This window comes from Capronia coronata (genome assembly GCF_000585585.1).
Source record: "Capronia coronata CBS 617.96 chromosome Unknown acBCG-supercont1.1, whole genome shotgun sequence".
Lineage (NCBI taxonomy): Eukaryota > Fungi > Ascomycota > Eurotiomycetes > Chaetothyriales > Herpotrichiellaceae > Capronia > Capronia coronata.
Genome location: NW_006912893.1, coordinates 2,119,540 through 2,142,626, shown reverse-complemented (window position 1 = coordinate 2,142,626; position 23,087 = coordinate 2,119,540). Strand labels below are relative to the sequence as shown.

The following is a 23,087-nucleotide window of genomic DNA, read 5'->3' as shown; positions in this document are numbered from 1 at the left end:
TGAGTCGAGGTTGATTGAGGAACTTGGAAGGATAGACGAGATCCGGCGACTTGCGCTTATCGTGCTTATCGGTCCCGGCGCTCAAAAGAAATATACATGACAAGATATCAACACCACCGCACAAAGAGATAAAATCCCTGACCTACATCACATACATACTTGGTAGATCAGGTAGGTACAATCGCCTGTGTGCCAATTGTTTACATGAGCTAGCTATGCTAAAAGACTATCTGGGGAGCTTCCTGGCTTACTCCCTACCGCTCGCTGCGGTCTCCTATCGTCAGACCTCATGACAGCGTCGCCAACGAGAGTGGCAGGCCAGTTCTCGCGTCTCACCAAGTCCCTCAATGAACAGTGTTTCCCGACCGCAGTGCGCTTTCTGGCCGCGAGGACGAGGTCTCTTCAACCGACTCGATCCTCCTCATGAACAGCAATCTTCTGCTAGGCTTTGAGGACGGCGTAAAGATGTGGCATTCGATGCGTGGACTAGTCTGTTAGTCTTCTAGCAAGTCAGTCATCAATCCAGCAAGGCAACGAAAAAATATTCTTGACTCACCGTAAGCCCTATGCAGCAAGCTTCCTGCGAAGAGGAAGTCTACATCTGCGCGAGATGCTTCCCCAGTTGGTCTCCTCAGTTTCCCGTCAGGTGCGGTGGCACGACATTCCTCACAAAGAACCAGTCCACAGCCTCTCTCGTGTCCTTGCTCGACAGGCAACCTTCTTCCAACCTTGTCGAAACGCTGATCGGCGCAGCATCGCCAGATAGCAGCCTTGGGGCACAGAGAGCATGTCGCACATGCGCCAACCTTCACCGGAGGCCACCATGATTCAGCAAGTACCTGAGTACTATATTCGGCCATACGTGCGGCTGATAGAGCGGCGAATTTCTTGAAGCGATGAACTCTGCATCGGGAGATGTACAACCGGTTTAATGCACAGTTGACACACATCCGGGTGGCTTCGTGACCCTTCGCTCGATGGCCATCACCAGTCTCCTCGTAACTCAGTGTGTCCGGGTACTGGATAACCTGCACAGCAATCTCGCCGTAGCCGTAGATGCCGTACCGGAAATCCGAACAGAAGTGGCATGAGCTCCCCGGGGTGGGAAAATGCTTGAACTGAATAGGATGTGCCCAGTATGTTCTGATATTGACCAGTCTGCCAGCGGACTCTGGGGGTGCGGAGAAGAGGCTTGAGTGGTTTCCTGGAGACGACGGAGGCGAGTCTAGAACAATAGGATGTTCCTGCGACGCTCCAATCTTGGTGGTGAAAGGATACTGACGCGTGGCGACGTGAGATCGGATGATCTGGCTTGCCGTGGGGGAAGGTGTCGGGGTGGTCACTGATGGCTGGATTGCGGCGACGGCACCATTGCCTTTGGGCAGAGGCTGAGACAGGTCCGAAAGTTGAGGAACGTCCTCAGCAAGGTCAACACGTGGTTCGCTTTCTCTCTTGGGCTCGACGTCTGGGAGGTCCAGCACGCAATCAACCTTGTTTTGGCGGCATCGTTTACATGCTGGAAGACGAGTCGTTCCCGACAAGAATGAACACTTCCTCTTTGCCGCTTTACAAGCCACGCATTTCCGAGTCTGAGCTGCTAGATCTATGTCTGGAATCTTGCGATTGCGTAAAACTCGTCCACCCGCATTGTCAATCTTTTCACTATCCTCGTCGAGCTTGCCTAGATAGGTCGACGCGGGTTCGGGGCGGTGGAGGCGATTGACCTCCCGAGGTGGGAGATCGACATCGCCGGAAACCTCGCTGTTGCTGCTGGCAGATTCCTTTCCGTGTTTGGCCGCATCCGTTTTGTATCCACGTCCATGCTCCTCAGCAAGATCATGCAGGACCTTCTTGGCTGCGTCGGATTGGAGTCTTAGTGTGAGGAATAGACTGGACGGATTGACATCATGTTGCTGCGTGGTCTGAGGGGTGGATTGCTCACTTCCACTGGGATGCACTCGTTTGATCTTTTTCGGGGTCCTCAAAGCACTGCCTGTGCTACAACGCTTCTTGGAAGGCGTCGGATCATATTCGTCTTCAGATGAACCGTCTTCCTGCCAGGCCAAGGCATGTCTGAAAGTCAAGCTAGGCTCTACCTCACGCAGCCTATAGTCGTTGCGTAGGTGGCGTGGGGTGGTACAGAAAGGTCCCGATTCCTTGTCCCGTATCTTGGCCTCTCGGAAAACAAGAAGCACATGGCGGAGCCTCGAATCGGCGTACACCATGTTGGGAGTAAGTTGGGTTCCAGACAAAGCGTCAAGGATGAAAGAAAGACGCGAGTATCAAGAGAGGATAAAGGGGGAAAGGGGAAAAGAAGAAAAGCGGTCTGAAAGGAAGATGAGTTTGAGAGCGACTTTCAACGCAAGGTTTATTGTATTAACAATTCTGTCTGAGCGAGCGTTTGCATATGATGCTGGGCGATACCGCGAGGATACCCTTCTCACAGGTTAGCTTGAGCTCATGAATGAATAAGAGCGAAAAGTTTTCGAGTGGAATTCCGTTCAGATCTAAGCCCGGTCAAAGGCTGTGGTCGTCAAGGCATAGGCTACGTTGACCGTCGTGATAATGTAGAATAAATCATCATTGAAATAGAAGGCTTGCCAGGAGCTAGGTTGACTTACAGAGCAACAGCTTTCAGTATATTGGCGGCTGCAGGAATGGCAGTCAGTACCAATCCCGATGCTGAAGTTGATTTGCAAGGATTGTTTGCAAGGAAGTCAGGCTTGACAATCTCGTCTTGGTCAACCGAAGTCGACTTGGACATATGCTTGTCTTTTTGATTTTGTCGCTTCATCATATGAAAATCAAGGTCGCACAGATGCAGGTAACGTACCATTTATGGTTTGATTCTGCTCGAGCCTGGCTTGTCTCTGGAATTCGTCAGGGAAGTCTTCGAAACAATTGTATAAATCGATGCAGAATGGGAAGGGTCAGGAAATGCATGAATGGTAGTTTGTGTGTGTCCGCATCAGAAAAACTGAATCAGACTCGTCATCTAGGTAAGTTCATCACAGAAAAGGGATAAAGGCAACTGAAGGGGTGCTTACAGCGACTTGGAAGATTCACAATCCTCCCTTTTCTTTTCTTGCTAAAAATCAGCCATGGACATGATAGGACCGTGGCAGCACATGTGTAGGAAGCGGTGATCAGTGGGCGAGGTTTTCTAGGCCTGCCACGAAGGGCATATCCGTCATGACCAGTCACATGTGTGACTGTCAGCGCCCAGTGCCATTCATCACAAAACCGCTGGGACAGAGAACAAAATTGGGTGGAGCGGCACGGGCATACCACAAGATATCTGTCAAGCATCTCTTTGTAAAGTCAGCGGATATACTCGACAAGGACATGCTGTGGATAGTGCTCTTTGTCAAGGGATTGAAATCAGATATAGCCATTTGATATCTTCAACAACTCGAAAGTCTCAGCCGGTAATTTCCAGCGTATATTATATTGAAAGAATGATCATCATGATAAGGGAAGGTAGATGGTTTGAGGGAGGACATACATATTCGGAAGGCTACCGGGGCCCCATCGACGGTGAACTGCTGGGACATCTGCCAACAAATCTATAAACAGATCAGTTTGGGCTGCGAATGATCCAGATTGGCAAGTTGCAGGATAGGTTGTGTGATCAGACTGACGTGCTTGCGATTTGAGTTTCATTCCCAAAAGGGTCAAAGACTCTAGTTTGTTACGGTATGCATATTCATCACTGTGCCTGGGAGAGGGACGGGGTAGTACTGACCAGAGTATTTGTACCTTGCACCGTCTCTTTAGCAATTCTCCAACCGAGCCTTCTTACAATCCACAGAGAGAAAGAGCGAGAGAGCGATCGAGCAGTCAGCTTTCCGAAGAGGCAGCAACAACGACAATGCGATGCCTGCAATATGACAAAGGATTGCAGCCTAGATAGTTAGCACAAAACTGAGGATGTCCGACTTTCTGGGTGCAAGCCAGCAACCAGGACGCTGGAGAACTCAGCAGTCCCCGTCACCGCTGGAGCTTCATTGTTGCAGCTACCAAAAGTTGCTACCATAGCAGCAGAGGTAGCGAACTCAGAGGAAGTCCAAGACTAGGACATGAAATCTCTGCAGAATAGAAGAACCATTTGCAGTGCATGTGGTGGATGAGACTGTAGAGAAAAAAAGTGGCCGCGACTTTCAAACTTCAAGAGGAGCAACACAGTCTTGGCGCAATAATACACACTAGCTCTTTTTGGACTAGCATGGACCATCTGCTCTGTCATATGCCTGCTGACAAAGATATGAGTCAGGTCACCACAGGTCACCGTGCTTCCGAAACAGGGACGGACAGACATTGAGGGAATGACTACTGCAGTGCCGTAACACCATCTACAGAGATACAGAGGAACTGTGAAGCTTCCACAAAAGGCATCTCCTCCCCACACCATGTCTTACCTCCTTGTCAGGTCCCATCAACCTATCGATCGCCAAGACGATAACTCGGCGAGGAGCTATACCAAGACGGCCCAAGATATGCTGCTGTACTGATAAGGCTAACCATCTTCGAGCAAGTATAGCTATAGCTATACCGATAGTCGAACTCAGACGACCGAGTGACCCGGCTCGCTGGGTCAATAATGGCTGAACGACGTACAAGCTGACATGGCAGTGGGACTACATCCTCCCGCGTGGCAGAACTAATGCATGGTCTGCATCGATACCACAACTCCCACCATTGGTGGTACGGACAACTGTGGGAAGCTCGTCGACTGGAGCTCAGCCTGAAGATCTGAAGTTGAGAGATCGATCGTGATGTACTCTGAGCTACAAATACCTGCGGCCCCCATTGGAAGGCAAGTCGCCTTCCTTTCCTGTAAGTAGAGTTGGAGCACTGGCAGCCTTGGGGCCTGAGTGCGAGCAGACTGGCCGGCAGCCCATTGCCTCAAGGACAAGAAATCGACAGGATGTTTCACTCTTTCCCCCTGTTCCTGCTAACAGCAGGCTTGATACCTTGGGCGGCAGCTCAGGATGCGACGACCGTTGATCTTGCCTCTGCCCAAATACTCACAGACCCTTTCCCCTACCAGTACCCCAATGAAGATGCAGCACCTGAGGCATTGTTCCCAATGCCGCCGTGCAAAGGTATCACTTTGGAAGAGGCGACGATCGACCAGCTGCAGGGCTACATGAGTGACGGGGCTCTCACTGCTGTTGACATCGTCATGTGCTACTTCGCTCGGTACACCCAGGTGAACGGCTATGTGAACGGCATCCTTCAATGGAACCCAGACGCTCTTGAGATCGCCCAGGTCCTGGACGCCGAACGAGCTGCGGGACGAGTCAGAGGTCCGCTGCACGGTATCCCATACCTGGTCAAGGACAACATCGCCACAAAGGACAAGATGGACACCACGGCCGGGTCCTGGATGTTGGTGGGGAGTATCGTGCCTCGGGACGCCCATGTGGTGATGAAGTTGAGGAATGCCGGCGCCTTGCTGCTGGGCCATGCGACGCTCTCAGAGTGGGCAGACATGTAGGTGACTCCCCGAGCTTGTCTACTCAAGGGACTGCAACTCATGCTCAGAGCAGGCGATCCAACAGCTATTCCGAGGGGTACAGTGCGCGCGGCGGTCAGGCTCGAAGTCCCTACAACCTGACCGCCAATCCCGGCGGAAGCAGCTCAGGGTCAGCCGCGGCCGTGGCGGCCAATCAAGCCATGTTTGCCCTTGGTAAGCTGCAATCAACATTTTCCGTTTCCTCTGGGAAATTTACTGATACGGATAATCACCCAGGAACCGAGACTGATGGGTCAGTCATCAGCCCTGCCGAACGTGCATCGATATGCGGCATCAAGCCGACCGTCGGTCTCACGTCTCGTGCCGGCGTTATCCCGGAGTCGACCCACCAAGATACAGTCGGAACCTTCGGTCGAACTATGCGCGATGCCACCTACGCGCTCGACGCTATTTACGGGCCGGACGACCGCGATAACTACACACTCGCTCAAGCGGGGAAGACACCCCCGGGAGGATACGTACAGTATCTAACCGACAAGTCCGCCCTGCAAGGTGCGGTATTTGGTTTACCCTGGGCTAGTTTCTGGGCCCTCAACGACCCGGATCAAAATGCAGACCTGCTCGAGCTGATCAGCTTGATTGAGGGAGCCGGTGCAACGATCATAAATGGAACCGAGTTGCCCAACTATCAGGTCAGTGTTGATTTCTTCCAGGCGGCTTTCAAGGCGAACCCATCAGCTCCCAAACAGAACCATGTCATGACTGACGCCTTATGCAGACTATCGTGAGCCCAGACGGCTGGGACTGGGACTATGGCGGCACTCGAGGCTACCCCAACGAAAGCGAATACACAGTTGTCAAGGTAGACGTAAGTATTTCCCCTGATCTCAGTTCCCCCAATCCTCCATCAACCAATTCAGCTCCCCCACAACATCCATGAACGCTCACTCATCACTTCGTCACAGTTCTACAACAACATCAAAACATACCTCTCGGAACTGAGCAACACGCCAATCCGCTCCCTCGAAGACATCGTGCAATACAATCTCGACAACGTAGGCAGCGAGGGGGGCAAGCCCGGGGTCCACCCAGCTTTCCGTTCCGGCCAAGACGGATTCCTAGCGTCGCTCGACAGCAAAGGCATCATGGACGACACATATTTCCAGGCATTGGAGTTCTGCCAGCGCTCGACGCGCGAGGAAGGCATCGACGCCGCGCTGAACCCGCTACTTCCCAACGGCACGCGTGTCGCCCTCGATGCGTTGCTGGTCCCTCCTGACCTCGGCCAGACGTACCAGATCGCCGCGCAGGCTGGATATCCTGTGATCACTGTGCCTGCGGGCGTGGGTGGGGAGAGTGAAATGCCTTTCGGGCTCGCACTGATGGGTACGGCGTGGAGCGAGGGGCCGCTTATCAAGTGGGCGAGCGCCATTGAGGATTTGCAACTCAGCTCAGAGACCCCTTGGAAGAGACAGAAGCCTCAATGGGGCGACTACCTGTCAAGGGCTCTGCCTATAGTATAGAATCCAAGATAATAGTAGGCTGCTAGACAGGCTCCGACCAGATTCTGGAGAACTCATTGCTCAGGTGGACGTCCAGGTTTCGCCTCGTCTTCCCAAGTATGAAATGATGATAGAAATGGTCGTTGATCCAAATCAAGCAAAGACCACATGGCTCATGCTCTTCTTCGGCGAGATCCAGTGTCTTGGTCTGACCTCCAGAGGCCCTGGTGCAGTAAAACATGAGAGGGATGTCGTGCTCGTAGACACTTACCCTTCGAGTTGAAGTGAAGTCTGTGGGTGCCATAGAGACCGATTGACCAGGCACTTCAGAAGAGGCAAGCGGATTCGATTATCAGTCCTGAACCGTCGAGTACATATACTGGAAAGTAATGAATACCGCATTGGCCAAGGAATCGGAATACACACATATAACCCAGACAGGAGAAGCCGCCCTTGTCCCTTCTCAATACTCGTCCCCTTTTTCCTCTTGCATTGTCACAATGACTGAAATATTCCAGGTGGACATCTATCTCGTATCCGCACCATTTTCACTATCCCACGAGGTATATCAGGAGAAGGGACAGAAACAACAACAAACACAGCAAATTAAACTGTTTCAGCATATACCGCCACTTATACAAGCACAACAATTCCAGCCATGACAGCTGCGAAAGTGAGCCCTTGACCAATCCCAAACACAACGACATCAGCCCCACTAGTCGAATCCCCCGTCCTCGTCGCAGTAGTGCCATTGGAACTCCCAGACGACGAGCCGTCAGCACCATCATCGATGAACTCAGACCCGCCGTCGCCCTGACAATACTCGTCCTTCCCGCAGCACCCGTAGATGCCGTTGTCGCCTTCCATGCACACCGAGGTCGCTGACGGACAGCCGCCTTCTAGATCCGGGCAGCAGGTGTAGTCGCTCGGAATGCAGAAGATGCCGCATGCCTTGTCACCAGACTCGCATGATGTTTCGTTACCGGGGGTGGTGGCCCGTATGAGGAGGGTGGTTTCTGACCAGGCGGAGGCGGAGGCCGACACTAGCAGCGGGAGGGCCGCCAGGAAACAGAAAGGGCGCATTCTCTGGTAAGGTCGCGAAAGCGAATGAGGGCGAGGTCAGGTTCGTCTAGATGTTTGGGTCTGAGTTTGTGTCCAGTGCCAGGTATGATGAGGCTAGATTGTCTCACCACGCTAGACTGCGTGTCCGAATTGCGATCAAGGTCTTAAAACAGACGGATGAACCGGTGGAGTGGTCCTTTCTGGTCGCGCAGGAGAGTCGACTTCTGGAAGCACAAGGAAGGGATTAAATCCAAGCGAGCGGCTGAGTAGGTGAAGGAGAGGAACCCAGATATGTTGTTGAGACTGGTTAGCTCAGTGTATGCGACGACAACAAGGTGGTCGGGGAAGCGAACGTCGGCGACTCTTGTCGTGTAACCAGGTATTCAAATCGCGACGGACGGTGGGGGAAGAGGGTCAATCAGGAACTGGACCAAGAGCGCGCACTGGGAGAGGGAGAAAGCTCGTTATGACTGGGGGGGAGAGAGATGTATGGAGTATATGGGGACTGGATATCTGGTTGGAAGACCAGGGTCTGCACAGACAAGCATTTGTGCAGTTCTTCACTATCCTGACTGGCAGCTGGGGGTGTCTGTCCCAAGGCTAGCCGACTCGCTTGCTGACCTACTAAACTGTAGTTGGCATCTTGGGGGAGCGTGGAGACATGGTAGGGTGCCAAACAGGTCTCATTTTTGCTTCATTTTCTTCCCAAGGCTGATGCCACGGCGGGCGGCGGGGGTTTAGTCACTGGTCACGGCCTGCATGAGATTGCCTCGCCAGGTCCTACCGGGTAGCTGTGGTAGACATGGGCAGAGAACGCCGCATATCATGCAGTGGTCAAGCAGGCGTCCAGGAGGGACGAGGCTGGGCCAATTGAAATAGTGGAGGCGGCTGTGGTGCGACCGTGACCTGAAGAGGACCAGGGTCATGAACATACTCTCAATGATGCCGGGTGGCCTTGGAGTGGTCAAACGGGAGCTTACTAGAAGAGAAAGCGAAGATGACAGGCACGGCTGGGGTCGAATCGAGGTCGACGTGGAAAAGATCCAAGAACAAGTTGAACGCTTGATGAGGCCGGCCAAGACGAACCGGCCCGCCAGGGGAAATTTGGCCAAGCGGCGGAAAAGGGGGTGGAAGTGCTCTCCAAGAACACTCAAGGCTTTCGACTTGGAGGGCCTGGTTCAGCCTCCTGTTGGGGCCTCGTGTCTGGCTATAACTTGATTTGCCAACTCTTGGCCGTCGACATGTACTTTTATATGGCATGTCATGGCACGTCGTATCGGTATGTACATCCTATGAATAGGTGATCGGTCTGGGTAGTATATAGCACTCCGCCGGGTGTGTTCTGGTTCTGGAGGTTATAACAAGTTAGGTAGCCATGGGCAAGGCTGGAACCATCCAATTGGACTCCTGGACGTGCCTAGGTAGTAGGTGCCTATGTACTCTGTACAAATTGCAAGTCAGGGGCAGCGCTGAAGGTGCTGATTGGATGAATGATAGTAAGGCTGCGAAAGATGGTAGTTCTGTTTGCTCTGTTTGCACAGTTTTCTTCCTTCCACTGCAAAGATGAGCCAAGCCAGAAATACGCTAACCACTTCAGTGCTAGTAGCAATGGGTAGCAGTCCTACTCCGACGTCTGAACGAACTTGTAGAGAGAAGATCTCAATGCTGCACCGCTCCAGTCAGCTAGTTGCCAGCAACAATGATAGTCAGACAGTTCTGCGCCCGGCACGGTATGAGAGACAACGTCAGTAATCCTACAGTTTCTTCCAGCTAACAGCTTCCAGGGCGCACAGTACTCGCCCGGTCATCGCGGCGTCTCGATCGCGGCTACGTATCGAGCAGAAATGTCGACAACCCCATGCTCCGGCAATCAGAACGAGATCCTAAACCCAAACCCGGCATCCCAGGACATCCAGACGAGCCATCCAGCATCCTCGACACTCTTCCTCACCCGCCGACCGCTGCAACAAGGTCCATAGCCAAGGAGTTGGAAGCACAGGAGAATTCCATCCATGCCCTCCGAGCAGACGTCCAAGCCCACACAACGGCTCGAATAATGTCGCTGGACGAGTTCGAGTTCGACGCAAAAAACCCCTCGAAGGCACCGACACCAACCACATCTCAAGCTGCTTCTTCTCCGTCATCAACACCATCGACTTCACCACCGGCGCCAGCCGATCCGCTTCCATTCGATAACCTGAAAGAACTGAACCGCTACCGGAGACATGTGCAGCAGGAGCGACGGCGAGGCACCCACCTCTCCCAGACATACGACCCTACCACCCTTCTACACAAGCCGCCGAAAGCATCTGAGTTAACTCTGCCGATGTTGCTGGCCAATCAAACCCACCTGGGCCACGCAACCTCGCTATGGAACCCGTTGAACAGCAGCTACATCTTCGGCGTACGAGACGGGATCCACATCATTTCGCTCGAAGTTACACACGCGTACCTCAAGCGCGCGGCGAAGGTGGTGCAAGAAGTGGCGCGACGCGGCGGGATCATCTTGTTCGTTGCAACCCGCAAAGGCCAGGAGGAGATCGTAGTCAACACGGCAAAGCTGGCGGGCGGCTATCATATCTTCCACCGCTGGGTGCCTGGATCCTTGACCAACGGACAACAGATTCTAGGCGGCTGCGGCGTGAAAGTGGTCGACATCCACGACCGAGAGATCAAGCAGTACCGCAACGCCTTTACAGCGGGCAACCACACCGTGATGCGGCCCGACCTGGTGGTCTGTCTGAACCCGCTGGAGAACCAGGTGTGTCTGCACGAATGTGGCATATTCAACGTGCCGACAATCGGAATCATCGATACAGATGCCAACCCGGCCTGGGTCACGTATCCGATCCCAGCAAACGACGACTCGCTGCGCTCCGCGGCCCTCATTGGCGGAGTGCTTGGTCAGGCGGGCAAGGAGGGCCAGAGACTGCGCCAGCTGGAAGCCATGCGCGGCAGCGCCACGTACCCGACCCACCATGTTCATGAGACGTTGCAGGCCATCGAGACGATTGCAGCCTTGGATGTGCAGGAGCCGGGCAAAGCCAGTGAACGGGACTGAAAATGTGATGTGGGACGAGCAAAAACAGAATCTTGATCTTCTAGTAGTGCGGCTTGTACAAATATGTAGGTTAGGGAGATCTAGATACCAATGCATTCTGGAGGTACCTACACTTCGTTGCCCTGCAGTGGGTCATTGGCCGTTCGCATCCATTGGCATAGACGCAACGACCACGACAGGGGAACGGTGGACTATGTAATCTGCTGTCTTCCCTTCTGAGGCTTTTGCTTGGGTATGTTTGTTGGACCTAATGTGCTCTTGACTGCCATGGGAGCGGCCAACTGACAACGAAGCCAGTGGAGACAAACAGGTTGTACAATTCCCTGGGAGTTTGGTCCCTGAATAAGCAGCCTCTCGACAAGGCTGTGACTGTGATTCCCGCTCAAAGAATTCCGTGCCTGGTAGGATTCGGCATTGCAGTACAGTGCTTGAAAATGTGGAGGAGAAGAGGGTTTCTTTCGTGCCTTCTGAGCCAGGTAGAGTGTCACTCATTTTGCGTAACATAGCGTACGTGATTCCCTGGTCCTTGTTTCGACATTCGACAATGGGTGAGACCCCTCTCATAGTAAAGAATCCAGTCTGGTGAATACGCTCAAACATGCCGCGACGACCTGTAGTGTGCACTTGGGGTTAGTATTGACGCTTGTCTTACTGCTGTTGGACTTCCATGGATCCACGCTGAGCACAACACGGAGATTGGGGCAAAATAACTCACCTCAAGTTGCAATTCCTTATCCTTATTCTTTTCCACCTCGTCGGCAATGACTTGGCCGATGTTTGCTCCAATGCCCTGTCCTCCGCCCGCCCTCCGGGCAAAAGGCCATTGACTGTACTCGGCAAGCAGTTCGTCCACTTGCGCAAACGCGCGCTCTCTCGCCTCGTGACTCATGGTCACCAGAGCGTTCTCGAGCACATTGGCGGCATAGGCTGCACATACCATGCTGATGGTTCGAAGCATTCTGAAGTCGAGTTCGGCAGGGAGGAATTGTGACGGGGGGAGGACAACAGTGCGGCTGGAGCAAATACTGCGGACACGTTTGCGAATCTCGTCTTTGGCACCGGAGTCTACGACCGGGTGGGTGGCCATATCGAAGAGGAGGAAGTTGCGCTTCTCGGTGCGGAGGATGCCCTTGTCCACGAGTCCTTTGGCGAGTCGTTCCCGGACTTGTTTCAGTTGGTAGCCGATCTTCATCAGATTCCACGTTTCCCCTGAGTACCTGGGATTAGTCTGCGGCCAGGAGAGATCGTGTCTGCGCACGAATTGACGGCTTGAGGCTCACCACTCATCAGGTCGATCCATGAGCTGACACTCATCTTCTCGCTCGACTTCATCATCTTCAATGCTTCGTCCAGTAAGACCTCTCCCGTCAATGTGTCGTCTATTACTTCGATGATGCGGTCGGCAAGGGGAAACCGTCTACGGGCCGGGTCGTTTTGCATGGCGATGCGGCCTCTGAAAGCCAGTTCGATCACGATGCACCCTCGCAGGGCGTATGATATATTGTCATTCCAGAATGACAGGTAGCCCTGGTAGCAATTGTTTAGTACCACGTGGACATGAGCATTTTGCTTGTTCTACCTGTTTGTCCTTCAGTCCAAGCAATAAGATTTCTTCCATCAGCGTCAGCTTTGGTTGTTTACTCCGCTCCTGGTTCTCGCTGATGTCTCTCGGGTCGTAAGCAATCTTGTGACCATTTTCGCCGTTCTCGTACGCGGTCTCAGGGGAGCGATCGTTAAAGGGTTTCGGTGCAGGTGATGTGACGCGGCTCGACGATTCCTCGTCTCCGGTCGGTGAGGTAACTCCGCCAGCTCCACGCCTGCGCGTGAGGCCTCCTTGAGAGGCCATCAAGGTGGTGAAGTCTCCTCAGACTGACTATTGGGACAAATGGGCGGGGAAGGATTGCACGTCGCGGAGAAATGTCGCTGGTATCTTGTGCTCGGGATTTTGCTGACACGCGTGCGTGCAGTAGACCGGGCGGAGAGTGCTGAGGATGCAGTGGGTGCTTTGGCGGTGTTGGATCGATAGGGGTTCACTATTGCCTAGCCAGCAACAGGAATGATTGAATAATGAACGACAAGTTGCGAAAGACGAAATGTGTCTCTGGGCTACTATAGACTTGGATACAACAAGAGGATGGGCGCATGGAAGGTGAACGCCCAAGGACACCACGTATACGCATCTGTGTCTCTGTCTCTCTCCTGGCGGTCACGGTGGTACTTTTATTAGTGGTATCTAATTAGTATGTTCATGGTTATCAGCTACTAGTAGTGGTGCTAATCGATGACTAGCCCTACTATCTCTCAATTGCAAAGAGCATGTCAGCCCCTTAGGCACGTGACCACAGATGCCAAGCCCCTGTTAAGGAGAGCATCTTGAATGTTCCGTGACTCCCACACCCGTGACAGGGCGGAAAGGGGGACAAGAGACAGATGTAGCTTTGTGTCAACCTCGATGTACCACACTACACATCTCTGTATACATAACAGCCAGGGGGCTCGTATATCATTGTTGTCAATCAGCTCATCACTGGCAAGAGCACGACAAGGTGATGCGAAGAGCCATCATCTATAAGCACAAGCTCACCTTCCCTCCTGGACCATCAAAGGTACCTGGGCAGGTAAGTGAGTAAGTACACAGTATAACGTTGCTCTACGGCATGGCAAGATCATCCTCAGCAGATACTATAGGTGAAGATTCATACGCAAAACACCCTCTCTGTTCCGCCCCAATCACTCGGGCCATCACTACTACCAGATGCCAGATAGCGGCTCGCTCAAATCACACCACTTTTGGGATGCATCATGTCCCATCGCCACCTCCGCAACTCAATTATAACGGTTGGCGTGGCGTCACCTGCTGCTGGCCCGTTCCATTGGTCTAATTGACATCCAACAAACCCCATCTTCTCTGCTCATCCATTTCGACCCCTCCGGTTCGGGGAAGGGCTAAAGAAACGGCTGACGTTGCTAGCACATACTACCACATACTGGCACTACTACTTGTCCATACCTTCCCAGCAAAACCTAGGCACGCTCGGAGATACTGTGCGGAAGGTTTCCCAGCCATCATCAATATCCATGACTTCATGGGAGATCTCAGTCTGGACAACTTCATGTATCTAACGACCACGACAACCTGACCCAGCCGCTGTTCATCCGGTTCCGCCCATCCGGACCCAGCAGCCACGCAATCGGACAGTCTCATCATTTGAGTAGAGGCAAGGAATAGGGCAGCATTTGTTCCTGCATTCCGAGCCTGGCATTCGACAGAAGCGCCCAAAATGCCCGATACAATCCCGCTGATCACGCTCGAGGAGCATTTCGTTTCCCACGCCGTGGTAGACTATTACGAGAAACAAGGCAAGGGACAGGCGCTGCCACCATCGCACAAAAAGGTCATGAAGGCCCTACGCGAGGTTGGACCTGTACGCCTTCAGTCGATGGACTCAGGACGCGTGAGCATCCAAGTGATATCTCACCGGCCAAACGCAATCCCCATTCCCCCTGAAGTCTGCCGCGCAGCCAACGATGAGCTACACGAGGCGATCAAATCATCACCGTCGCCTAACCGGTTCGCCGCCTTTGCCATGCTGCCGACCCTCTACCCTGAAGACGCGGCCCAGGAACTCGAGCGGTGCGTGACGGAGCTCAACTTCGTCGGGTCGCTGATCGACAACAGCGTCGACGGCCGGTTCTACGACGACCCCGACTTCTGGCCGATATTTGCGGCCCACGAACGCCTGGACGTCCCCGTATATCTGCATGCGCCGCCACATCCGCCCAGCGAAACATCACCGTTCCAGGGCAACTATGCACCGCAGGTGACGGCGTTTCTCGAGAACCACGGCTTCAACTGGCACACGGAGGTGGCACTAGGGGTGTTGCGACTGTTCGCGTCCAAGCTGTTCGACGAGCATCCGCACCTGAAGGTCCTGTTGGGCCACATGGGCGAACTGCTCCCGTACGGGCTGGACCGAATGCACAGGCTGATCCAGCGGACGTGGCCGGCGTCGGCGCGCCCGCGGCGACACCTGATGCAAGTCTGGCACCACAACATCTACGTGACGACCAGCGGCATGTTCAGCCTCGCGCCTATGGCCTGCCTGATCCACATGTGCTGTGCCGACAAGGTGCTGTACAGCGTCGACTACCCTTTCTGCAGCAACGAGGAAGGTCTGGCGTTTATGGCCCAGCTGCGCGAAAGCGGCATGATCAACGAGCAGGATTTCCTCGACATTGCGTACAAAAACGCCGAGCGCTTGTTGGGTCTTCGTGTCCCTGAGGATAATCAGGTGGGTATAGAAGCCACGGCGGACGATGGCAACGTTATGGCCGGGAGCGTAAGGCTTCGCCCGTGGCTGTCCACAGAAAGCTCCAATGGAGAGGGGAGTTCCCCGTTCCCGCACTCGCCTCTCGAAACAGTCCATGAATGACAGGCACTGTCGCTGGATTCGACACGCCAGTGCATCGATGGTGCACTGCGATTTGTTCAGGACCTCTGCACCTCCACACTGGCCGCTCAGTATGATCCAAGACTAAGGGCGCAGCAACGGTGCAAGCAGAGGTGGGGATTCTAGATTCGAACCTCATCAGACTGAGCATTTCCACCTGGGAATTTTCCGAGAAATGGAAAGGAACGGACGGAGAGGGAAGGGAACTCGAGTATGAACAAGAAAGCGATGATCGAAAAACACGGGGCAACAAGGGACAGACCATCAATCTCATAAATCGCCTCATCAGACGTAAAAGGACTGGGACAAGTATCAGGGCAAGGGATACTCCTAGTAAATACATGCCATCACGAGCACGCAGCGGCCAGGGGAGGGGAAACATGCGACTGAATGTACACGATAGGACATCATGATCGGGAAGGTTGGGTGCGAGTAGGTATCTCGATCGCTTTCAAATGTTGGAGCTGGAAATGAATCGTCCCTTTACCCCTGCTTTTCTCGCTCTTGTTGCTTTTGGAGGCAGACGGAGAGACAGCAAAGGAGTAAGTAACCATCTCTTGCGTGAAGAACGCAGAGTACGCAGTGGCTTACATGAAAAAGCAAGTCAGGTATACTATTTATGGTACACACAAAGGGGTTTCGTTCGTATTCACAAAAATTTGTGTTTATCGACAGCCGCGCAATGCAATCATGTCCAAGAATCGTAGGGTAAAGTGCCGTAGGTCGTCATGCGGATATTGGGCTTTCGCAATTGCTCCTTGATGATGTTACAGCAACATCAAACTTCCACCAAACAAGAAGCCAACAGCCACAGCACATCCAGCGACAATGCTGGCCGCCTCGACCGGCGAGGCGCGAAGGTTGGCATTGGCTGCGGATGAACTGCTACTAGAGCTGCTTCCTCCGGTCTCACTGCTGCCACCACCGCTACCACCGCTGCTGCTGCTGCTGCCACTACTCGACCCACTGGTCGGTGTGAGGTTGAAAGTAGCAGATCTACTAGATGCCGGGCCGATCTCGCCGGTGACCGTCGCCGAGGCTTCTGTGACCCGCGGGACGCCAGTAAAGGTCTGCACGACGCTCGCCACGGTCGCGGTAGAGACAACGTTTGGAATGCCGCTGCTCTCCTGGAATGCTTGGATGTTCGACTTGCCGGCATTGAAGTCGGTCTGGGCGATGCCAATTTCCTGGTTTTCCAGATCATAGACAACGTATGCGCTCCGGAGAAATGCGTCACCGAACAGGATGGGGTTGTCGCCTGCTGCCTCTATGGCAAAGGCGCATGCTGCATCTCCGTTGCGGAAGGTGGGTTGCGACCTATCGGTGGTCAATAGAGGAGTCACAAATTCCGACAGGCTGACATTGACAATGGGCCCGCTCTGGCCACCGAATTGGAAAGAGAAAGTCAGGTCGTCGTCGGCCAGGGAACAGGGCACGACGTTGCCGTATGACGGATCCGTCAGCACTCCCACGCCGTTGAAAACGTTGTTGGCAATCTCGTCGGGGAGGAGGAGATACGTCGTTCCGGAATCGAGAATTGCTGCCTGTGGTGTGGACGGAGAGAGGTTCGAGGTCTGCCCGCCGCCGGTGACAGTCAACCCCGTCCATGCCACGGTCATGGAACTGATGGTGCCGGTCTGAGAATCGAGCTGGATCGGCAGGGAAACCAGATCGCCGTGGTACTTGCTTGTGTCGACGCCACCGAAGAGGATGTTGCCGGTGTTGGCCTCCAGGTCATCCAACCACAGGGAATAAGCCCAGGTGTTTATGTGACCCTCGTTCTTCAATACACCGATGACATTTGGATATTGTAGTCCGTCCATCAGGAAGCCCGCCTCTCCCAACTCAAAGCCAATACCCATTATACCAAGTCCCCTCGTGTTGGCGGTCAGGGCAGCAGCCATGGTCATATTCGTGAGCTTGGTGTCGCCGATGTTCAGGACATCAGAGATGTACGCGCCGGCGACCTGAGAGCCGTCGACATATTGAATTTGGAACTCCGGAAGATTAGGATCGGCGTAGGTGGAAGACTTGGTGTAGTCGTAGGTACCGAGGGCACAATTCTGTATGTCTTGCTCGCAGATGTCTGCGTTGACGGCCGGGAACCAAATGTCCGAAGAGCCGGTGTCCAGCTGGAGCGAGAAAGGCTGACCAGGCGTTCCAACTGTCACGTTGATCAAGTAGAGCAGAATCTCATTGTCTAAAGCGGCAGAAACGGTCTTGCTTTGACGCCGAGAGAGACGGGGGTACTCGTGCGCACTCACTCGGCGCTTCTCGAAGTTGAAGCCCACAGTGCCAGGGCCTGGAGTCGCAATGACGGGACTGATGGATGCGAGCAACCATGCGGCGCCGATGACAGCACCGATGAGCTCGCCCATGGTTTAAAAGCTGCTTTGCTGGCACACTGGGGTAAGCGCAGACAAGAGGACGGAGGAGACAACACCCAGGAGGAGCATGTGGAAAAGTGAGGACGAGGCTGCGGCGGAGAGGGGGTCGTATTAAATCCAGTACAGTTCGGGTTTCATGCTATGACAGTGCCTCGCAGATAGGGGCCACAGGGGCCACAGGGGCCACAGGGGGCTAGGGCTTAGGTGGCTTAGGAGGCTAGGGGGCGCCATGTCCAACCTGAAGTAAACTAAAGCCTGGTACTGGCTGTCCTCCATAGTAGGTACTCTGTTAGGTAGTACTAGTAGTGGCGCGGGGGCGCAGGCACTGGCATCGTTGCTGTGGCGGCAACGCCTATTACTGGACGGCTGCTCACCTAAAAATACTATTGATTCTTAACCGATCAGGCAGCAAACAGCCTATTACCTACCAGTGTGGCTGAGGCATCGACATAGTACTACCGTACCTAGTAGTTGTAAGCACTGCACTGGCAGCTGTTCCACAGGTTCCGCAGTAAGCAAGCGAGGAGTCCAGCTAGAACTTCCCATTATTGTGCTGCTATTGTGGTCTATATCAATTTACTCTGTACAGCAAGCGTCTTGGAATCCCTGGCAGCGACGCCGAGCCTCCAATACTTGCCTAATTTGGCGCACTTCAGAGCTCCCTGCGGGCAACGTGTGCAACGCTCTGGGTACACGCAATCCTACCAGGGTCGTACGGTCACTCTCCGGTCGGGGTCTTGTTCGACCTCACGCCTCTGTCCTACCAGCCGACTATCAAATGGCAATCGTTCCATACATGATTGATCGAGGCGAGGCATGCGCATGCCTCCACCAGAAGATGCCATGGCGGTTACACTTCGGGGGTATATAATGTCAAGGCTTCAAAATACGGCGATACTTTCTCCTAGAAAAAAGAACCTCTCCAATGCAGTACCTTTTTCTCCATTGCTACAGGCCTCCTTGGGCAGTCACGTTGTATATTACAGAAACATCAACCGCCCAGAAACGTCTACTAGCAACCACATGTGCACCTCTGAGAGCATTAGACAGTATCTGACCGCTTCCCTTGCAAACGCCATTCGCTGTTGACCCAAACTCTGCCCTGCTCAAGATGTGGCGGGCTTTCGGGCGACAATCAAGTACATCGGGGTGAAGAGCTTTTCCTTTCCTCCCGCCACAAGACAGTCGGCGGCAAGTGCCAAACTGTCCGCAGTCTTCTGCGTACCTTGAGGCATCATCCTCAACTTCTCTCCCAGTCCAATGAACTTGTGCACCAGCCCTCGTCCCCACCAAGTCATCCGCCCGATGGTGAACAGATCAAACACACTGCCCATATATCGGAAGTCTCCCGCCAGTGGGTAGTACCAAGGAATCGGATCCGGTCGCTCCGCGAGATCCTCGTGGTGCTCGAGCTCGAACCCAGCTGCCTTGATGGCAGCCAATCCTTCCGAAACCGTGACCATGTTCGAAATGCCGTCGCCCTGTTCGATTCCAAGTCGGATCTCCCGGTGGTGTGGGTTGTCGTTGTCGTAGTTGTCGGTCATGAGCCACTCGTACACACCAAAGACACCTCCAGGCTTCAGCACACGGAAGATCTGCTCATACACACCCTGGAGACTGGGCGCATGCACCGTCGCCTCGATGGCGTAGACGGCGTCAAAGCTGTTGTCCGGGAACGACATCTGCATGAAGTCGCCCTTGACGGCGCTCCACTTGTCTGCCAGGCCCTCCTTTTGAGCATAACGCATCGATCGTTCGATCTGATAGTCGTTGTTGTTCAATCCCACCACGTTGGCGCCTGTAAAACGGATCATTTCCCGGGCTGGTCCACCGACACCACATCCGACGTCCAAGACCCGAGAGTTCTCTTGCATGTTCATTTTCAGTGCCAGGTAGTGTTCGTGCCGGGCAATGGCCTTGTGGAAGGATTCACCAATGGCGAAACGACAGAAATGGAAGGAAGTGCCCCATCCATACTCGTAAAGGTCGGTGGCCAGATTGTAGTAGCTAATTACGAGTCAGTGGTTTCAGGGCAGTCTGAGAGCAACCCAAACTTACTGTCGGGTCAACGTGGCGTATTCATCCCTTCGCGCCTTACGATCTGCTTCCGTCTCGTTGGCGGCGGCCTTGTTATCCCAGTGCTTGAAGTATTCGTCCACAGCAAGTTTCTGAGCAGCCTGATCCTTCTTGCGTAAGGCTGACAAGCCACCTTTTGCTTGTGCTGATTTGCCATGGAGGGCTTTGTTGAAGGCCGCATCACGGGCATGGTCCTCTGCTTCGAGGCTTGCAATCGGAGTCAGTGCAGACGGGGCCATGTTGAAGACCAAGGGATGTAGAGAAACTTGGAGGCGCAAGCAGAGCAGGAGTCAAGGAGGAGTCTTGAAATACTATTGAAGACCTTGAAGCTACCAACACGAAGAAGAAGGGTTGAGAGACAGCGCAGATAGTATGCAGGGACGATAGGGACAGTTTGGGCGGGCAGGATGAAGTTTAGAAGGGGTTGTATCTACGGAGCAGTACTGTAGAATTGATGCTAGCCGGCTCCCAAAAAATAATGGCGACACTCGGGAGATGGGCTTCCACAGCTTCCAATGCAATTCACCGACCAGCGAATGGTGGAGGGTTCGCAGAGTCAAGTTTTGGTCAGAGCCAATCGCGGGAAAGCTTGAAGGTATCTTGGCAGGGGCTTTCAAGTTCAAGTTCTCCATCTCGAATCTCGTTGGATCTGACATTTGGCGAATTGCCACGCTGCGGTGCTAGTGGCCAGGACTATCTAGTAGGTAGTTAAGTCTACCAGTGTAAGGTACCGAATCTGTACCAACCAACAGAAGTTGGTTGGGGCTCCACTCCTTCAACATTCTCCTCTGCCCGAGAGCGCCGAGCTGCGTGTCTGTATCTTGACTCAGCTAGTCATTACACGTGATTAGATACGAGTCATGTATTTCACGTGACCACATCTTTTCCTGCCTCCCGCCGTTTGACGTCGGTTGGCAAAAAGTAGAACTTGACAAGGCTGACCATCTTATTCCTTTTTGTCATCGTCTCAATTTGTCAGGCAAGATCGATTGCCTTCCACCGTGACGCGGTTTCTATCCATCTCTTTACTCGAGTCTACACCGCTTTCCACCCCCATTGCTCTCTCGATATTGCACATCCATCGTCCACCCCACCATGCCGCCACAAATCAAACAAGACCTCAACCGATCGGGTTGGGAAACCACCGACTTCCCTTCCAGCTGCGAGAATTGCCTGCCCGATAACCCCTACGTTCAGATGTTGAAGGAGGACTACGGGGCCGAATGCAAGATCTGCACCAGACCGTTCACCGTCTTCCGGTGGAAAGCCGACCGGACTGCAAGGACGAAGCGAACCAATATATGCCTAACCTGCGCAAGGTTAAAAAACTGTTGCCAATGCTGCATGCTTGATCTTTCTTTCGGACTACCAATCACTGTCCGTGATGCAGCGCTGAAAATGGTGGCGCCTGGTCCACGGTCGACCATCAACCGCGAATATTACGCCCAAGAGCACGAAAAGGAACTTGAGGAGGGCCGAGGCGCAGTGGAGGCATATGAAAAGACGGATGAGAAGGCACGAGATCTACTGAGGAGACTGGCCAACAGTGAACCCTACTACAAAAAGCAAAGACGCTTGGGAGCAGAAGGCTCGGACAAGCCAGCCGAGCAGAAACAAAGCGGATATGGACCAGGACCGATACGAACGTCCGATACTCGAAAAGCAGGAAATGCAACACGAGGCGCTCGATCCGGACCTGGTGGTGCGAGAACAGTCGCAAGTGCCGTACGACCTCCGCAACCCGAAGACTACTTGCCACCGGCTGATCCCAAGATCACATCGCTGTTCGTTACTGGTGTCGAGGATGATCTGCCCGAGCATGCCATTCGCACCTTCTTTACCCCCTTCGGTCAGATCCGTTCGATCGTCTGCTCACACCGAGCTCATTGTGCGTTTATCAATTATGCAACGAGAGAAGGAGCTGAGGCGGCCGCCGCGCACTGCCAAGGGAAAGCTGTCATTCAAGGCTGTCCTTTAAGGGTCAGATGGGGCAAACCGAAACCACTCGATAACACTGATCGGGAACAGAGAATGGAATGGGCCCGAGAAGGAAGACAGACCGCGGCAGCCGTCAAGCAGGCGCAGTCCGGCGGTCGAGCCATAACTGCTGGCGACGCTCAAGGCCAACGAGAAGAGACAGACGGAGGAGATAAGAGTACAGCAATCACAGTTGCGCCTCCACCGGGTCAGAGCGAGGTTACATATGCCAGTCTGGCTGGAGATTAGATTGAGATTGATCAAAATGGTCATGAAATGGGTTTTGTACATTTTGAGCATGGCGTCATGGAAGGCATGCTGCCGGTGTGATACGGTATGAAAAGCAGCCGCTGGGTATCGTTGAGTTTCAGATCACAAGACCGAATGAATACAGTCCTTTTATTCTGTTCATACACCTGCAACCTTGACCACACCTCCCTTGCCGAGGGGATGTTTCACCGTGTCGTTGTCGCCTCGTTCGATGTCTTCGTGTAAGTTTAACCCTGTGCTCCCGTAAGTAAAGTGATTTGATTTGGGCGCTGTCCGAAAGATTCATACGTAGTACATCAGAGCCCTCCACGTGCTTGCCCTGCACGATATTGTGCCTCAATATTGATGCTACACCCTCAGCATGTTCAATCCCCTTCTGCGCCTCTTCTGATGACGGATCTATTGAGCTGAGCTTTTCGAAGCCAGAGCGTGCTTGAATTCTGGCAGCATGTAGGAGATGGTCGTCGCCGTGGAATGCGATGCGCGTGGCTCGTAGGAGATGTCTGTATGCCGCCAGCGCCATTGTCTTGCTTGGAATTGTTCTTGCGCTGGTAGTGGTGCAGAAGGATCGCGGAGATTGCGCAGGTCGCTTGGCCTGGTTTGAATGGTGGTCTTACTTCGTGATCTTTTTCATTTGCAACTTAATTGATTAGGACAGCCAGCACATTTCTTCAGTTCTTGGTTTTGATCCAGCCCGCTGACATCCACCATCACTTCCACTCAAACATCTAGACAATGGATGAGTTCCGGCAGCGTAAGGAAGGTTAACCGAGGCAAGTCTGCTAACAGCTACTACTGAACCAACCACTGCAGTTGGACGAA

General features: G+C 53.5%; 10 protein-coding genes across 10 annotated transcripts; 4 read left to right on the top strand and 6 right to left on the bottom strand.

Annotated features, from left to right (window-relative positions):
- Window positions 1–828: 828 nt before the first annotated feature.
- Window positions 829–2,225, bottom strand: A1O1_00750 (uncharacterized protein; the record flags this gene model as incomplete). The annotated part of the gene is made up of 2 exons (XM_007721667.1): window positions 829–839; window positions 863–2,225. The coding sequence occupies 2 exons, from the start codon at window positions 2,223–2,225 to the stop codon at window positions 829–831; spliced, it is 1,374 nt and encodes a 457-aa protein (XP_007719857.1).
- Window positions 2,226–4,927: 2,702 nt separating this feature from the next.
- A1O1_00749 (uncharacterized protein) lies at window positions 4,928–7,002 on the top strand (the record flags this gene model as incomplete). The annotated part of the gene is made up of 5 exons (XM_007721666.1): window positions 4,928–5,496; window positions 5,553–5,692; window positions 5,756–6,171; window positions 6,258–6,347; window positions 6,445–7,002. The coding sequence occupies 5 exons, from the start codon at window positions 4,928–4,930 to the stop codon at window positions 7,000–7,002; spliced, it is 1,773 nt and encodes a 590-aa protein (XP_007719856.1).
- Window positions 7,003–7,614: 612 nt separating this feature from the next.
- Window positions 7,615–8,064, bottom strand: A1O1_00748 (uncharacterized protein; the record flags this gene model as incomplete). Its single annotated transcript, XM_007721665.1, has 1 exon — window positions 7,615–8,064. One exon carries the CDS (start codon window positions 8,062–8,064, stop codon window positions 7,615–7,617), a length of 450 nt encoding a protein of 149 aa, XP_007719855.1.
- A 1,678-nt stretch (window positions 8,065–9,742) lies between these two features.
- A1O1_00747 (small subunit ribosomal protein S2) lies at window positions 9,743–11,104 on the top strand (the record flags this gene model as incomplete). Its single annotated transcript, XM_007721664.1, has 2 exons — window positions 9,743–9,773; window positions 9,828–11,104. 2 exons carry the CDS (start codon window positions 9,743–9,745, stop codon window positions 11,102–11,104), a joined length of 1,308 nt encoding a protein of 435 aa, XP_007719854.1.
- Window positions 11,105–11,664: 560 nt separating this feature from the next.
- A1O1_00746 (uncharacterized protein) lies at window positions 11,665–12,950 on the bottom strand (the record flags this gene model as incomplete). Its single annotated transcript, XM_007721663.1, has 4 exons — window positions 11,665–11,715; window positions 11,820–12,313; window positions 12,385–12,631; window positions 12,684–12,950. The coding sequence occupies 4 exons, from the start codon at window positions 12,948–12,950 to the stop codon at window positions 11,665–11,667; spliced, it is 1,059 nt and encodes a 352-aa protein (XP_007719853.1).
- A 1,435-nt stretch (window positions 12,951–14,385) lies between these two features.
- A1O1_00745 (uncharacterized protein) lies at window positions 14,386–15,537 on the top strand (the record flags this gene model as incomplete). The annotated part of the gene is made up of 1 exon (XM_007721662.1): window positions 14,386–15,537. The coding sequence occupies one exon, from the start codon at window positions 14,386–14,388 to the stop codon at window positions 15,535–15,537; it is 1,152 nt and encodes a 383-aa protein (XP_007719852.1).
- Window positions 15,538–16,322: 785 nt separating this feature from the next.
- On the bottom strand, window positions 16,323–17,933 carry A1O1_00744 (uncharacterized protein; the record flags this gene model as incomplete). The annotated part of the gene is made up of 1 exon (XM_007721661.1): window positions 16,323–17,933. The coding sequence occupies one exon, from the start codon at window positions 17,931–17,933 to the stop codon at window positions 16,323–16,325; it is 1,611 nt and encodes a 536-aa protein (XP_007719851.1).
- A 1,115-nt stretch (window positions 17,934–19,048) lies between these two features.
- On the bottom strand, window positions 19,049–20,257 carry A1O1_00743 (sterol 24-C-methyltransferase; the record flags this gene model as incomplete). Its single annotated transcript, XM_007721660.1, has 2 exons — window positions 19,049–19,949; window positions 20,001–20,257. 2 exons carry the CDS (start codon window positions 20,255–20,257, stop codon window positions 19,049–19,051), a joined length of 1,158 nt encoding a protein of 385 aa, XP_007719850.1.
- An 856-nt stretch (window positions 20,258–21,113) lies between these two features.
- A1O1_00742 (pre-mRNA-splicing factor slt11) lies at window positions 21,114–22,244 on the top strand (the record flags this gene model as incomplete). Its single annotated transcript, XM_007721659.1, has 1 exon — window positions 21,114–22,244. The coding sequence occupies one exon, from the start codon at window positions 21,114–21,116 to the stop codon at window positions 22,242–22,244; it is 1,131 nt and encodes a 376-aa protein (XP_007719849.1).
- Window positions 22,245–22,403: 159 nt separating this feature from the next.
- Window positions 22,404–22,788, bottom strand: A1O1_00741 (uncharacterized protein; the record flags this gene model as incomplete). Its single annotated transcript, XM_007721658.1, has 2 exons — window positions 22,404–22,498; window positions 22,554–22,788. 2 exons carry the CDS (start codon window positions 22,786–22,788, stop codon window positions 22,404–22,406), a joined length of 330 nt encoding a protein of 109 aa, XP_007719848.1.
- Window positions 22,789–23,087: the final 299 nt, after the last annotated feature.